Source organism: Delphinus delphis, chromosome 6 (assembly GCF_949987515.2).
Source record: "Delphinus delphis chromosome 6, mDelDel1.2, whole genome shotgun sequence".
NCBI lineage: Eukaryota > Metazoa > Chordata > Mammalia > Artiodactyla > Delphinidae > Delphinus > Delphinus delphis.
In genome coordinates, this window is record NC_082688.1 from 33,596,687 (window position 1) to 33,611,097 (window position 14,411).

A 14,411-nucleotide genomic window follows, 5' to 3' on the forward strand; every position below is an offset into this window, starting at 1 on the left:
GCTTCTTGGCACCTGCCTTGCAGGCATTGTTGGATGGGCTGAGGCGTGGGCCCTGGGTGTGTGGCGAGGCGTGAGGATTGCCAGTTTGTTTTCTCTAATGCCACCTCAGCTCGATTGGTAGTGACTGCTTGAATGCCATGTTCAGAAGGATTCTGAGGCCTCAGCTAGGCTTCACCGGGAAAGAGTGCTGAGGTTGATGAGTGATGTCTGCCTCAGGGGTGAGAAGGAAGAGCCACGCCCACGTGCCATGCCGCTGCCACCCCTGCTTTCATTACTGACCGAGCACAGGATGCTCAGTGTCTGGATGATTTGGAGTTAAATTCCACTCTGCTGGGCCTCACTTTGTTCATTTCTGAAACAGACATATTAGTTGGGGAATGGGCAGAAGCCTCAAAGTACTGTGGCCTAAAACAAATTGGAAGTTTATTTCTCTCTGACATTGAAGAATCCAGAGTGAAGTGTGCAGCTCCGAGTTGGTGGGGCGACTGTACCATCCTCAACTTGCAACTTTTGCTTGTGAGCCCAGCCTGGCTGCTCCGGTTCCTGCCGTTTCCCAGCCAGGAGGAAAGGGAACTGGGCCAGGGGAGCACGTGCGCAGTGGTTTGGAAGGCATGACCCAGAAGCTGCCCACAGCATTTCTCATATCCCATTTGGGCACAGTAGTCACTTGGCCACACCGAGCTATGAGCTTGGCTGGGAAATGTAGTCCTTTGCTGGGGAACCATGTGTCCAACTAAAACTCTTCTGAGTAGAAAAAGAGAATGTGGGTGCTGGTCAGTGATGCCCTAGGGGATGTTGCCCGCCACCTCTCAGGGCTCTTAGGAGAACTGATGACAGCCTCTGCCTCACCTCTGGCACGTAATAGGCCTTCCCCGAGCTCACCGGGCTCTTCCCTTTCCCCTGCAGGAACTGGTGAAGATCCTGCACAAGGCGCTGGAGGCTGCCCAGCAGGAGAAGAGGGTGTCCAGTGCGTACCTGGCAGCAGCCGAGGACAAGGACCGGCTGGAGCTGGTGCGCCACAAAGTGCGGCAGATCGCGGAGCTGGGCAGGCGGGTGGAGGCCCTGGAACAGGAGCGGGAGAGCCTGGTGCAGACGGCGAGCCTGCGGGAGCAGGAGGTGCAGGAGCTGCGGCAGCACGTGCAGCTGCTCCTGGACAAGAACCAGGCTAAGCAGGAGGTCATCCAGAAACTCTCTGAGAAGGTCACCCAGGACTTCATGCATCCCCCCAACCAGCCCCCTGCACCCCCAGATGCAGCTGACAGGGACCTCCTGAGCCAACAGGAAAAGATGGAGCACCTGAAGGTAGGGACCCCTCCCTCCAGGCCCTGGGGCCTTGGGGGAAGGCACTGCTCTTGACCCCAAGGCTTTTCTGGACAGAGCTGGGATGACCCTTAATACTGGAGTATTCACATCTGAAACAGACATTGATAGAAATGTTGCTACACGCTTCCTCACGTTCTTAACCAGTAGGCCCAATGCAATTTGACCTTTTCATGACATCCTAGGCTGAAAAGTGAAGGTATCTCTAAATCATCAAAGTAGAGATGAAAGAGCCCAAGATGGAGTCAGAACTCCTAAGCGCTCTGGAGCCTGGCCTGCTCAGCCTCCTTTAGCGCCACGCTGATGCTCTCAGGAGCCCCCGAGGTGCCCAGCAGCCCTCCCCAGTGGTCCTACACATGAGTAGTGACCTGTGGCTGGCTGTAACTTGCTCGTGATAATGACAGTAATCGCTACTCCTACTTACAGATTGTTTACCGTGTGGTAGGCACTGTCCTAAGTGCTTTACTTTCATCACTTCACTTAGTCCTCGCACCAGCCTGGTGAGGTAGCTGCTTATGTGCTCCCCACTTTACAGATGAGAATGCCAGGGCTGAGAAAGGTGAAGTAACTTGCCCAGGACCGTGTGCAGAGGAAGTGGGGGGACTGGAACTGGGTTGCAGCTCACCTCTCTGACTAGTCTTGTCTGCTCTGCTGCCTTCCAGCCTCTGTGGCCCTTCCAGCCACCACCATCATCCCGGCCTCACCCTTGCCCAGGGTGTGGCTTTCACCCGGGAAAGGCCACCCCATCCCGCAGGGACCAGTTGCAACACAGGGGGCAGGAACTTTATTTTAAGTGTGATACCTGCCACGGGCTGCGGCCTCCTCTCTGGAGGGTGGTGACAGGAGCTGGGGATAGGTGCGCCTAGAACCCACCGTCCCTACAGGCAGCCACATAGCCCCAGTCAGTCCTTCCCCAGCCCTCGCACCCACAGCCACAAGAGTATACATCGGATTACCACGGAAATCCTGTGCCGCTGTATCAAAGAACTGCTGTCAGACGGGGTAAGAGGGGGAAAGGAAGAAAGAGAGAAATCCGGGAGCTTTTGAGAGACCAGTGGGCAGTGTGGTATAGTGGCCACTCCCCAAGCTCTGAAGTCAGGCAGACTGCCTCTTGCTAGCTGTATGACTTGGGCAAGTTATCTCACCTTTATATAACATGGCCTAACCAGTCCTACAAACAGAGTTGTTAGAAGGGGAAAGGAAGATGACATGAAATCCAGATTCCCTTCCCTTTCTTTCAGCATGAAAAAGCATATAACCAGTCTCTGAACCTTCTCCCTTATTTTGTCTAAAATCAGAGATTCTTTTGAGTGCAAAATGAAAACAAAACCTTTCAAATGCAGATGAAGCTAGGTTGTCAGAAAGCTGTGAGTCCCTCACACAGCAGTGAAAATTGCTTCCATGAGATTGCTTTCCTACCCTGCTCTATCCTGCTAAGTGTCTTCTTTCTGTGCCCATCCTGCTGGAATCCACTGTTGAAGTCCCAGTAGAGCAGCATGGGGGTCAAAGTGCCTCGCTGGGTGCCTCCAGACCGTCTCAGAGAGTTGCCCGGAAGTATGGACTCACCTAAATGACTGAGCGTGCCCCTGAGTTTGCATGTTCAGGAATTTAATTTATCAGTGAGCCCAGATACGAAGAGATTCTGGGTACAATTCACATCAACCATGCTTACGTTTACGGCTGCTCCTCAGAGGTTGTTAGAAAGCTATCAGTCCTGCAGCTGACACCTTGGAGGTGTTTTCTGATAGGAGTTGCATGTACTAGACTCCCTTATTTTTTAGCCTTTAGGTCTCTGATCTAGAAAAAAATAGAAGACCCATCAAAACTCCACTGTTTTTAAGTTTTGGGACAGAACATGTTCACATTTCCTACTTGCCCTTGTGGTTAAGGACACTCAGCTTTAAGGAAATGCCCCCTTGTTGAAACTGTCAGTGTGAGGACAGAATCACTGACTTCTTGAATATCAGAGCCGGAAAGACTCAGAGATCTAGTCTGCCCCCTCATTTTCTGGCACGGTCGGCCAAGTCCTGGAGAGAGGAAAGGACTGGTCCAAGGTCGCACAGTACAAGCAGCAGGGTTACAGCCTGACCCCAGGTGTCCCCACGTCCAATCCACTGCCTTCCCCACTAGCACAAGGGCTCGTCCACACGGCATTTCCCAAAGATGATTCCCAGGTCCCTGGTCCCTGTGAAAGCAGGAGGGCAAACTCTCTTCTCCCTGTCCCCTTTCTCCAGTTATGTTTTCCTCCTTTGCCTCACTGGTGACAGTCACGTGGCTTTTCTCATCTCGGAGCTCCTCTTTTTCCTCCCTACAGTTCTGAGCCAAGAACACTCGAGGTAGGGCAATGAGTGAACGGGAAGGCACTGCCCAGATGCCACCCCACCCAGGCCCACGGCTGCTCTGAGGGGCGCTTTTACCTGCCCTCCTTGTCCGGGCTGCAAGCAGGGTGCCCTGTGCGACACATCCAAAGCCTTGGAGAGCCCCTGGACATGAATTGGAGCTTCTGAGCTGGGAGGGATCTTGGCCAGAATGAAGAGGGTCAGCACGGCCTATGAGCTGTACACAAGTGACCCATCCCTGATATTGAAGTGCCATGGGTGAGGCGTGCTGTTCTTAATTTCCTGATAAATCAGGGCCTATCCGAAGTTGTACCCGCAATAGTCTCTCATGCTCATCTACAGGCCAGTACATTTTCTTGAGTGAGAGAGAAAGGGATTGAGTTTCCATTCGTAAATGCCCTGGAATTGCTAGGTATCACTGTGAGCATGTGTTGTCCATTGTTCCCACAGTGTCCATCCAATCAGAATAAAGATTGAGAACCATAGCTGCAGCTGCGGCTACTCCTTTCAGGTTCCTGCTTGACCCTCCCCAGTGCATGGCCAGCTTCTCCTTGCATGCCCCAGCAGGAAGATCATACTGCCTCCCCTGAACAGCTTGCAAAAGGAAAACTCTAGGCTCAGATATAAACATTACAGCTTTATTCATAATAGAAACAAACCAGGGACTTCCATGGTGGTCCAGTGGTTAAGACTCCACGCTTCCACTGCAGGGAGCATGGGTTCAATCAGGGAACTAAGAGCCCGCATGTCACATGGCACAGCCCCCCAAAAAAGAACCAAACAAAAACACTCAGGGCTCAAACTAAAAAAGCAACAGGAGAAGGATTATGTCTAAGTTATGGTAAACTCACCTAATAGAATAGTCATCAGACATTAAAAATTATCATTGGGAAGCTTCTGTAGCAACATAGAAAAGTATTTACAAAGTGACACTAAGTAAAAAATTTTCACCCAAAATTGTTCAGTATGATCACCAATATATGACAAAATATTTTTATTTAAAAAACAAACACTACTTGAACGTTTTCTCTGTTTTGGTCCTTGTATTTAGTGTGCACGTTACCTCACTTAGTCGGCTGCCAAGTGGGGTAGTTGGTATTTGCTCCTTTTACAGATGAGGAAGGAGAGGGTCAGATTGATTCAGTGAGGCCTCCCAGCCAGGAAGTCAAAGCCAGGACTTGAAGTCCAGGCTTAATGCTCTCTCCACCATGTCATGCTGGCATCAAGATTAGAGAAGGGGGCTATCACTATTATTTTTTTTCTTTCAGACTTCCTTTTCTGCTGCCATTATTGGAAATTTCTAAAGGAAGAAGGTGTTGGCAGCTCATCTGAGAGTGAGGACCAGGGAGATGTTTCTGGTTCAGCTCATTAAATGTTTTGCTCTCTTCTCCAGGATGACATGGAAGCATACCGGACCCAGAACCGCTTTCTCAACTCCGAGATCCACCAGGTCACAAGGATCTGGAGAAAGGTGGCTGAGAAGGAGAAGGCCCTCCTGATGAAGGTGAGGCACGGGAGCCCTGTTCTGGCCCTCTCTGTCCCCAGCCACCCTTCCAGTCCTCTCACCACCTCACCACTGGCTCAACTCTCTCCTCATGACCTGACTGCTCTCCCTCTGGACCGTGCCCTTCATGAGCTGTCTTCCACATATCAGGGATCTGTGCTCTGCTGACTGCCGCTTCTGATCACAGAGGTGAGGGGAAGAGGCAGGCAGCCACTGCAAGCCCCCACCCCCTAAAGTAACTGCCAGGGGGTTTAAAGGCCTTCCCCCTCTTTGTATTTCCCTTTTTCCCCTTTTGTCTTTTTTTTTTTTTTTTAATAAAGCCAGCCTTTCTCTCTTTTTTTTAAAAAATTTTATTTATTTATTTATTTATGGCTGGGTTGGGTCTTTGTTTCTGTGCGAGGGCTTTCTCTAGTTGCAGCAAGCGGGGGCCACTCTTCATCGCAGCGCGCGGGCCTCTCACTATCGTGGCCTCTCTTGTTGCGGAGCACAGGCTCCAGATGCGCAGGCTCAGTAATTGTGGCTGACGGGCCTAGTTGCTCCGCGGCATGTGGGATCTTCCCAGACCAGGGCTCGAACCCGTGTGCCCTGCATTGGCAGGCAGATTCTCAACCACTGCGCCACCACAGAAGCCCCCCCTTTTTCCCCTTTTGCGAGCCAGGTATTAACTCTACATTCCAAAACCGCCACAAATATGGGGGAAATTAGAAAGTGACCACGCATGCCCAGGGAAAGCCTCAGAAAAGACCTAAGAGGAGCTTAAGTTTATACCTCAGGCTGATCCTGGGCACAGAGGCAGCCTACAACAGTCAAAACCAAAAACCAAAACAGCAAACCCTAGGTAAGAAGGAGTATCTGATTTCCAGAGTTAACATTGGCATTTTTAATAATATAATAGCTAGTTATTTTACCAGCAAAAGCAGGTTTATTCGGGACTAACCAGAGGAATTACAATTTGGGATACTTGAACTATGGTGAACCACAGGCAGATTCAGGGAACAAGGGAGGGGAACTTGCTTTTTATAGGGAAAAGGAAGGGGTTGGGAGGGGCTGTGATAACCAAAAAATCCATTGGAGGAAACTAGGAGTCCCAAGTATGGAGGCTTCTCATTGGCTGGATTGCTACAGTGCCTGATCGGCTGAGCTGTCTTGGCGTGGAGAGAAGTTTTCCTGTTCCTGCTGGATAGTAGAGGCAGCTTCTTGTCAGAGATGTAGGTGAACGTCTCTTCCTGTTTGGAGAAATTAATGATGCCTGTGGCAGGGCCTGAGAGGTCCCCATACAGGCCTGGCCGGACTTTTTTAGCTGAGCTTTCTTTAATTAATTCCACCCTACCTTATTAGGTTCAGATGTCCAGTTTTCAACAAAATATCACAAAGCATACAAAGAAAGGAAGATACGGGGGTAGGCAGGCAGGGAATGTGCAGTGTGTGTTCCACGAGGTGGGAGAGGGGTGGTGTGTTGGAGAAATGGAAAAAGCCCACGTGGTGGCAGAAGGCACAAGGGCAGTGTCCAGAGCTCCATGTCCATCCATCCCCTGGGCACTGCTCAGGTATACCTCCTACAGAGAGCTTGCTCTGCGCCAAGTGCCCTGGAAGGGCTTTGTATACATTGGCTCATCTAGAGTCACACATAAGAATTCTGAGGCAGACTCTGTACCATCCCCGTTGTTCGGATGAAGAAGTTAAAGCACAAAGAGGTTAAGTAACTTGCCATAGAGCACCCAGCCTGCAGTAACTGATCTAGGATAGGACTGCAGGCAATGCCCACCTCTCCCCTCATTTTTCTGAGTCTAGCCCCAGCCCTGGGCCTGGTTCTCTTGCCTGGAGCCCTGTCTGCCTTGCTGTAAACTCTTGGATTCAGGACTCTTCTCCTTTCCTTTCTATGAATGGCTGGGGCGGGGGGATGGGAGATGAGCGCTGGAAGAAGGGCTGGACTGCCTAAAGCTGTTCAGGCCTCAGGCCTCTGGCCCAGGCCCAACCAGGTGGCCTGACCAGCCCCACCCCTCCCTCCCACAGTGTGCCTACCTCCAAGCCAAGAACTGCCAGGTGGAAAGCAAGTACCTGGCGGGGCTGCGGAGGCTGCAGGAGGCCGTGGGGGTCGAGGCAGGCGAGTGCTCGGAGCTACTGAGGCAGCTCATCCAGGAGGCGCTGCAGTGGGAAGCCAGCGAGGCCTCAGCTGACAGCGTTGTGCTGAGCCCCATCAGGTGAGCCCAGAGCAGGGCTGGGTCTTCATGACCTGGGGGCCACCAGCCACCCTGCTACCAGTTGCTGCTGACCGTGTGTGAGCCCTGCACATGCTTACCTCCTTGTACCTCCGGATTAGTGATCATGTGCTTGAAATGAGCCCCATTTTACAGCTGAGAGGCACCGCAGGCTCAGAGGAGGCAGCCCTTTGCCCAAGGCCACATAACATATTAGTGCATCTGACGTGGGCCTGCCTCCAGAGTTCTGTTTCTTCCACTTCCCCAGGCTGCCTCCCAGGGGTGTTTGTCAGAGATGGGAGGAGGGGAGACAAGCCAGCTGCCTCCTTTGAGCCAAGCCTTTGCTGAGCACAGTGGACCTGGGCAGATAAATATACAGAAGGGGCTGTGGCTGGGGTCAAAGGTCCCTAGAGGCTGGATGGTCGGTCCAGTGGCCAGAGCCCAGGCTTTGGAGCCAAACTTGGCTTTCTCACTGTGTAACCTTGGACAAGTCACTTTACGTTTCTGAGCCTCATATGCAGCCTCCATAAGATGCGGGCTAAGATCCCTGCTTTGCAGGATCATGAGGATTAAATGAGGTAGCACAGGCAGAGCACATAATAGGGGCCAATAAATGCTGACTCTATGAAAGGCCATCTGAATGGGTCCCCAGCTCTCCTGTTTCTGCTTGTTGGTGGTGCTTCCTGTTGCCCATCTGTCCTTGGGCTTACTGGCTGTGGAAGTGGGGTTCTGTAATGGCAGTAGAGGACTTCTTGGGCCTAAGGCTTCATGGAGTAATAAGAGGGTCCTTTATATTTACACAGAATGAATGAGCAAATATCTTTTCAGCACTTGCCATGTACCAGGCACTGTCTAGCCCCCTAGCAATTTACATCAGAGGATCTCATTGGGTCTTCATGAGGCAGAGCAAGGAGTTCCTATACCATTTGTACAGAGCAAACTGAGGTTCAGAGCACTGAAGTGACCTGCCCAGAGTTACATGGCCAACCTGCAGTGAAGCGCAGGCAGGCTTCCTGCCCAGGGTCCACCCTCTCCCCGCTGCCCCTTATCTGGGGAAGGGCCTTGCAAGATGTCGCTGACACAGGCTTTTGCTGGCAGCGAGTATGACGAGTACGGCTTCCTGACAGTACCCAACTATGAGGTGGAAGATCTGAGGCTGCTGGCCAAGATCCAGGTGCTGGAAGTGCACTCCCACCACCTGCTGGCCCACGAGGCCGTGGAGCAGCCGCTGCGGGAGCGCTGGGCTGCCCTGGGTGAGCTGGCCCCCTCGGCGGAGATCAAGCAGCTGCTGCGGGCGGGCGTGCCCCGCGAGCACCGCCCACGCGTCTGGAAATGGCTGGTCCGCCTCCGTGTCCAGCACCTGCAGGGCCCCGGCCGCTACCAGGAGCTACTGAGCCGGAGCCAGGCCTGCAAGCACCCCGCCGCACGCCAGATCGAGCTGGACCTGAACCGGACCTTCCCCAGCAACAAGCATTTCACCTGTCCCGCCTCCAGCTTCCCTGACAGGCTCCGCCGGGTACTGCTGGCTTTCTCCTGGCAGAACCCCGCCATCGGCTACTGCCAGGGCCTAAACAGGTAAGCCACACAGCCCCCGTGAGGGCACAGCCTCTGCCTTCCAGGGCACCTCTCTGTCTCTCTGGAGCCTCCCAAGAAGCCAGAGAGGTCAACCCAGGGGGCTTGGTCCCCACCATATGGGTGAGGACAAGCAGGTGAAAGGACATGTTCAAGACAGATTTGGGCCAGAGCCCCAGGCTCCTCGTCCCGTGCCCTCTCCTGTGATGTGTCCTCAGGGTGGTGCCACTTCCATAGAGAGCACGTGAGCGGGCCCGCTGGGGTTGTATAGCCCACAGCCAGCTCACGTATTGCATGACTGCCTGGGTCAGGGATCATTGCTTTAAACAAAATCCACTCAGAGGAGCCCAAGGAAAAGAGAATTTGTAAATGTTACACAGGAAGCTCCCAAAAGCCAGGAAAAGGAAATAGAGCTAGGGACCAGATAGATGGTCTTCGGAAGCCGAGGCAACCGCTCTGTCTAGCAGGGCCATAGCACAGCACAACGCCAGGGGCACTATTCATGCCATATTCCAGGGGGACTCTGTCCCCTGAGATTGTGCAGCCCTCTGTGGGCTGCGTGGTCTCTGGCCTCTCTCATAATACATGGCTGCTTCCTTCTCTCTCAGCAGACCAGCCTCACTGTCTGTCATTCCTTGGACATTTAGGGCCCATCAGGGCTGTAGAACAGCGTCCTCAGCCCCTAAGTCAAGCCTTTCAGCAATCCACTTGTTGATACCCTCATGTCTCAGGCCTAAATTCCCAAAGGAAGGAATCTGTCCCAGCCTGGATTAATTTCTACTTCTGGTTCAACAGCAGGAGACAAGGGATAGGAGCTGGGGGTGGGGTGGGGTGACTTGGTAGGGCTGCCCCCGCCAGTACTTTGGAGAATTCTTGTGGCTGCCCCCAGTTATCTCGATAGAGGTGGCATAATCTCAAATATTTCCCAAAGCAAGTTTCGGTTCAACTTTATTTTATTTATTTATTTTTTAATACTTTATTTTATTTTTTTATTTTTTTAACATCTTTATTGGAGTATAATTGCTTTACAATGGTGTGTTAGTTTCTGCTGTACAACAAAGTGAATCAGCTATACGTATACATAGATCCCCATATCCCCTTCCTCTTGCATCTCCCTCCCATGCTCCCTATCCCACGCCTCAGCTTAATTTGAACACATATATACTCAAGCAAATTTTACATAAGTCATTCTGCTCTTTTTTTCAGGTAGTGTGTGACATTTACTTAACACAGAATAAATATTCAGTGTCCCTACTCAAATTTGAATGATTCCCAAGGATAGATATTTTTGATACTTTTTTTCCAGCTTAAGTTGGGTGAAATTGAGCATATACATGTACCATTACTGGGAATTCAGAGTTAAGCCCGAACAGTAATGCCTCTCAGTCTAAGCCTCCTTGGAAAACATGTTCAGATTTCATGCTGCTCTAAACGTCCGCTACAGGAGATGTCCATAGAAATTCATTCATTTAACAGCTGAGCAGAAGCCTGCACGCTTCTCATCTGTTTGAACATGTTAAAATCCAGAAGGCACAAAACTTTTGAATCATCTTTTTAAGATTAGATTTGAAGGGAGCTAGGAGCTCTGAGACTGTATGAATAATTTGTACATTTCGTGCAAAGGTCAGGTAGGACTAAGACGTAATGAGGGCCTCCTGCATGCCAGGTACTTACATACCTGATGTCATCTAATCCTCGGGAAAACCCTGCGAGGTGAGCATTCGTGCCCGCCATTGCCAGGTGAGATAAGAGAGGGTCTGAGAAGCTAAGGAACCTGCCTGGGCCTCACCATGCATGGGCTGCTAACCCTGGTCTCCGGACCCCAGACCTGGTTCTTCCTACCGTCTGCGCTCACTCAGAATAGGAGCTGTAGCAGAGAGTGTGCTGAGGGCACTCAGAAACCTTTTTTCCTGATCAAATATAACCTTTTTTGAGAGCAGGAATGGAGCTAGCCACATATGGGCTTTGGAGTCTAATCTATACTGAAGGAGCAGGGGGAAGATCCCAAAGCAGGAGGGGATCTTAAGTTAAGCCATGTAGAAAGGAAAGAAGCCGCTCCCTATGTGGAAAGAGGCAGCACCAAAAGTTGCTGAGGGGTATATAGGAACAGCTGAGACCAAAACCAGAGGTATTTCTTTACTTCTTTCTTTGAATGCTATAGTTATTGGCATTTAGGCAGATATTCATACTATTGCTTTAAATAGAAGATTATTTGTAATAGAGCCTGTTTAAATGTGGAGAGTGCATTGTATTCTTTCAAAGGCCCTTGTGCAGCCGCTTTCACTTCTCTGGGTGCTGCCATCTAGTGGCGGCTATTAGAACTGCATGTGTGGTTTCTCGAGGACAGAACCTGCTTTTATGCAAAAAACCCAGCCTGTTTAGAGGGAGACAGATATCATAGTAATGATTTAATGCTAATTCAGAGCAAAATTTTAAAATCCATTTCGCTCTAAAATATAAGTGGATTTAAAGTAGTTTTTCCTTTCCTACATCACCCTCCTTTGCAGACCTACTTGGGCCTGAATGTCTTCAGCTGGAGTCTGGCTGTAGCCCTGAGCAGTTGCTAGGACCCTAGTGAGTGCCAGCAGCCTCTCATCACTGACCTTTTTTTTTTCCCACGGGTTTTAAGTGTACAACTCAATGATCTGGAGTAAATTCACAGAGTTGCACAGCCATCACCACAATCCAATTTTAGAACATTTCCATCACCCCTAAAAGACACCTTGTGCCAATTTGCAGTCACTCTCAATTCCCACCCCCAGCCCTGAACAACCACATATCTACTTTCTGTCTCTATGAGCGTGCTTGTTGTGGACATTTCATATACCAGTCATAAAATATGTGGTCATCTGCATCAAGTTTCTTCCACTTAGCATGTTCTTGAGGTTCATACAGGTTGTAGCATGTGTTTTGTTCTTTTTCTAACCAAGCAGCATTCCATTGCATGGATGTGCCATACTTGGATTATCCAGTAACCAGTTGATGGACATTTGGATTGTTTCTACCTTTTGGCTATTATGAATAATGCCATGAACATTGCTGGGCAAGTCTTTGTGTGGATGTATATTTTCCTTTCTCTTGGGTGCATCCTTTTTTTGTTGTTGTTTTTTTGTGGTACGCGGGCCTCACTGTTGTGGCCTCTTCCGTTGCTGAGCACAGGCTCCGGACGTGCAGGCTCAGCAGCCATGGCTCACGGGCCCAGCCACTCCGCGGCATGTGACATCTTCCCGGACCAGGGCACGAACCCGTGTCCCCTGCATCAGCAGGCGGACTCTCAATCACTGCGCCGCCAGGGAAGCCCGGGTGCATCCTTTTTAACAGAGATTCAATTTCCACTGTCTAAATGCACCATAAAATATGTAAATCTTCTTCTTCTTCTTTTTTTTTTTTTTTTTTTTGGTTATAAGAATGCTGCCACAGATATTCTTGTGTTTGTGCTATTATTTCTGTAGCATTAAAACACACCCAAAAAGTGAAAAAGTCATGAGGAATACACATCTAAAATTTCCAGTAGCCCTAACAAATTTCCAAACACCAACAGGTAAGGCCCATAGAGAGGAAGGGGGACCTGCGAAGGAGTCAGGAAAGGGGTGGCCGGTACATGTCAAGGGCGGAAAGCAGAGGCTGGCTGAGGGTGAGGCAGCTTCCCAGATCTGTCCTTCAGGAGTTAAGCCCAAAGACTGAGGCACAGGCCAAGGAACCTCCTTGTGACTGTAAATGAGAACCTATGGCCTGGGCATCCTCAGGGAGACCAGTCTTTGAGAGGTTAAGGGCAATATGATTTGGAAACAAGGCTCATGGAAGTAAAAACAAGGTCCTTTGGCCTCCTCCACCAGAGGGGTCCTGAGTATCCCACCAAGCATATTGAGAGCATTCCTGGATTCAGAGCTCGTGTCATACCCTTGCCCCCAGTGGCATTATTGGGACTCTCAGAAACAGTGGTATCCATTCCCAAAGGCCCTGGGCCTTGCTTAGGGCCTTCCATGGGTGGAATCTTAGCAGGATTAAACCTCCTTTTCTGACACAAAAGCTTTATCCTACTGGTTCAGGATTGTGTGCAAAAATTAAAAATAGTATAAATCACTGAACGTTATCAACGGGCTCACACATCAAATCACTGACCTTTTAATGTGAGCAGAAATCGAAGCTAATTCTGACACCCAGTCCTGGACTGAGAACAGTGGAATGAGGTAAGATAGAGAGAACAGGCTGGACTTTGGCAGTCCTCTGCCACCAACTGATTGTGTGACCTTGAACAAGTCACTGTTGCTCTGTGGGCCTCGATTTTCCTGTCTCTGCAATGGCCAGGGATGACCAGCAGAAAGTAGCTGCCTGGAGCCTTATCTTGTGAGTTTCTGAGGCAGCCTCCAGACTCAGTGGGAAAGAGTACCATGATCAATTAGTTACGTCTGCCCTGGGCATAGACAAAGAGAGTGTTGGCTGGTGCATCCCATTTGCTCTCTCTGAGCTAAATAATCTCTGTAGGCCTTCCCACTTTCCCATCTCTGAGAGGCCAAAGCCTACTATTTCCAGGAGACCTGTAACTGTTCTCTCCATCCACTCAGCTAAACTAAGGACGGTCTGTAACAATACTTTAGCCAGAGTGGAGAGAAATACCTTCCCAATCCACTAGGGAGAGAAAAAGGATTTCTTTTTTTCTTTTCAGAAACCCTGTTTATTAAAAAAAAGTGTAAACCTCAGAAGATGTCGGAGGTCACGAATCCAACCGAGTAAGAGCCCAGAGAAGCATGAATATCTGACAATGAAATGTGCTCTTTAAGTCCATTGAGAGTGTGAGGCTGCCCCGTGCTGAAAGCGGCAGCTCCCCGAGGGTGTTCAGCGGGTGCACTGTGCACAGCCCCACTAGGCAGCCCTGTATTAGTCATGTGGGGCTTTGTCAACGTGAGATTTCTAAGAGGCTTTGTTAAGATATGTATGTCATAAGCCTCTAAAAGGGGGCTAGAGTATGCAGTGTTCCCCAACATCTTTGAATATGGGACCATGTGCTCACCTAGCATCTTGAGAGACCAGTACATTTTGGGAAATGTATTCTTGGATTCACCCTGGACAAGACCTGCCAGGGAAGGTGGGGGAAGGAGAGAAAACGGTGCTTCTTCCAGGCAGACATCCCTGCTCAGCACTGTGGGTTGTCTTCTTTCTTATCCATGATCTCATTAGAGCCTCATGATAACTCTAGGGGAGAGGGGAAGCAAAGGAGAAAAAGAATTCCGAGTATTGAGCACCTGGTACATGCCAGACAGTGAGCAAGATGCTGTATGTCTGTCTTCTCAATGCCTCACAGTCCTGGGAGGTGGATACTGTTAACCCCACTTGACAGGTAATAAAAGTGAGGCGCAGAGAGGTTAGCACACTTGCCAAGGTCTCAAAGCCCATGAATATTAAGATGAGGATAGCTAACCTTTATAAAGCACTCTCACTACGTGTTAGGCACTGTGCTGGGCAGTTAACATGTATTTA

At 50.2% G+C, this 14,411-nt stretch overlaps 1 protein-coding gene across 2 annotated transcripts in view; it reads left to right on the forward strand.

Moving 5' to 3' along the window:
• Positions 1-14,411, forward strand: part of TBC1D2 (TBC1 domain family member 2) — a 42,413-nt gene that overhangs the window by 22,872 nt on the left and 5,130 nt on the right. For both annotated transcript variants that reach the window (XM_060014450.2, XM_060014451.1), the window contains 4 exons: positions 907-1,302; positions 5,053-5,163; positions 7,177-7,364; positions 8,460-8,936. In XM_060014450.2, the coding sequence (XP_059870433.1) occupies positions 907-1,302; positions 5,053-5,163; positions 7,177-7,364; positions 8,460-8,936 (1,172 nt within the window). The remainder of the gene's footprint in view (positions 1-906; positions 1,303-5,052; positions 5,164-7,176; positions 7,365-8,459; positions 8,937-14,411) is intronic.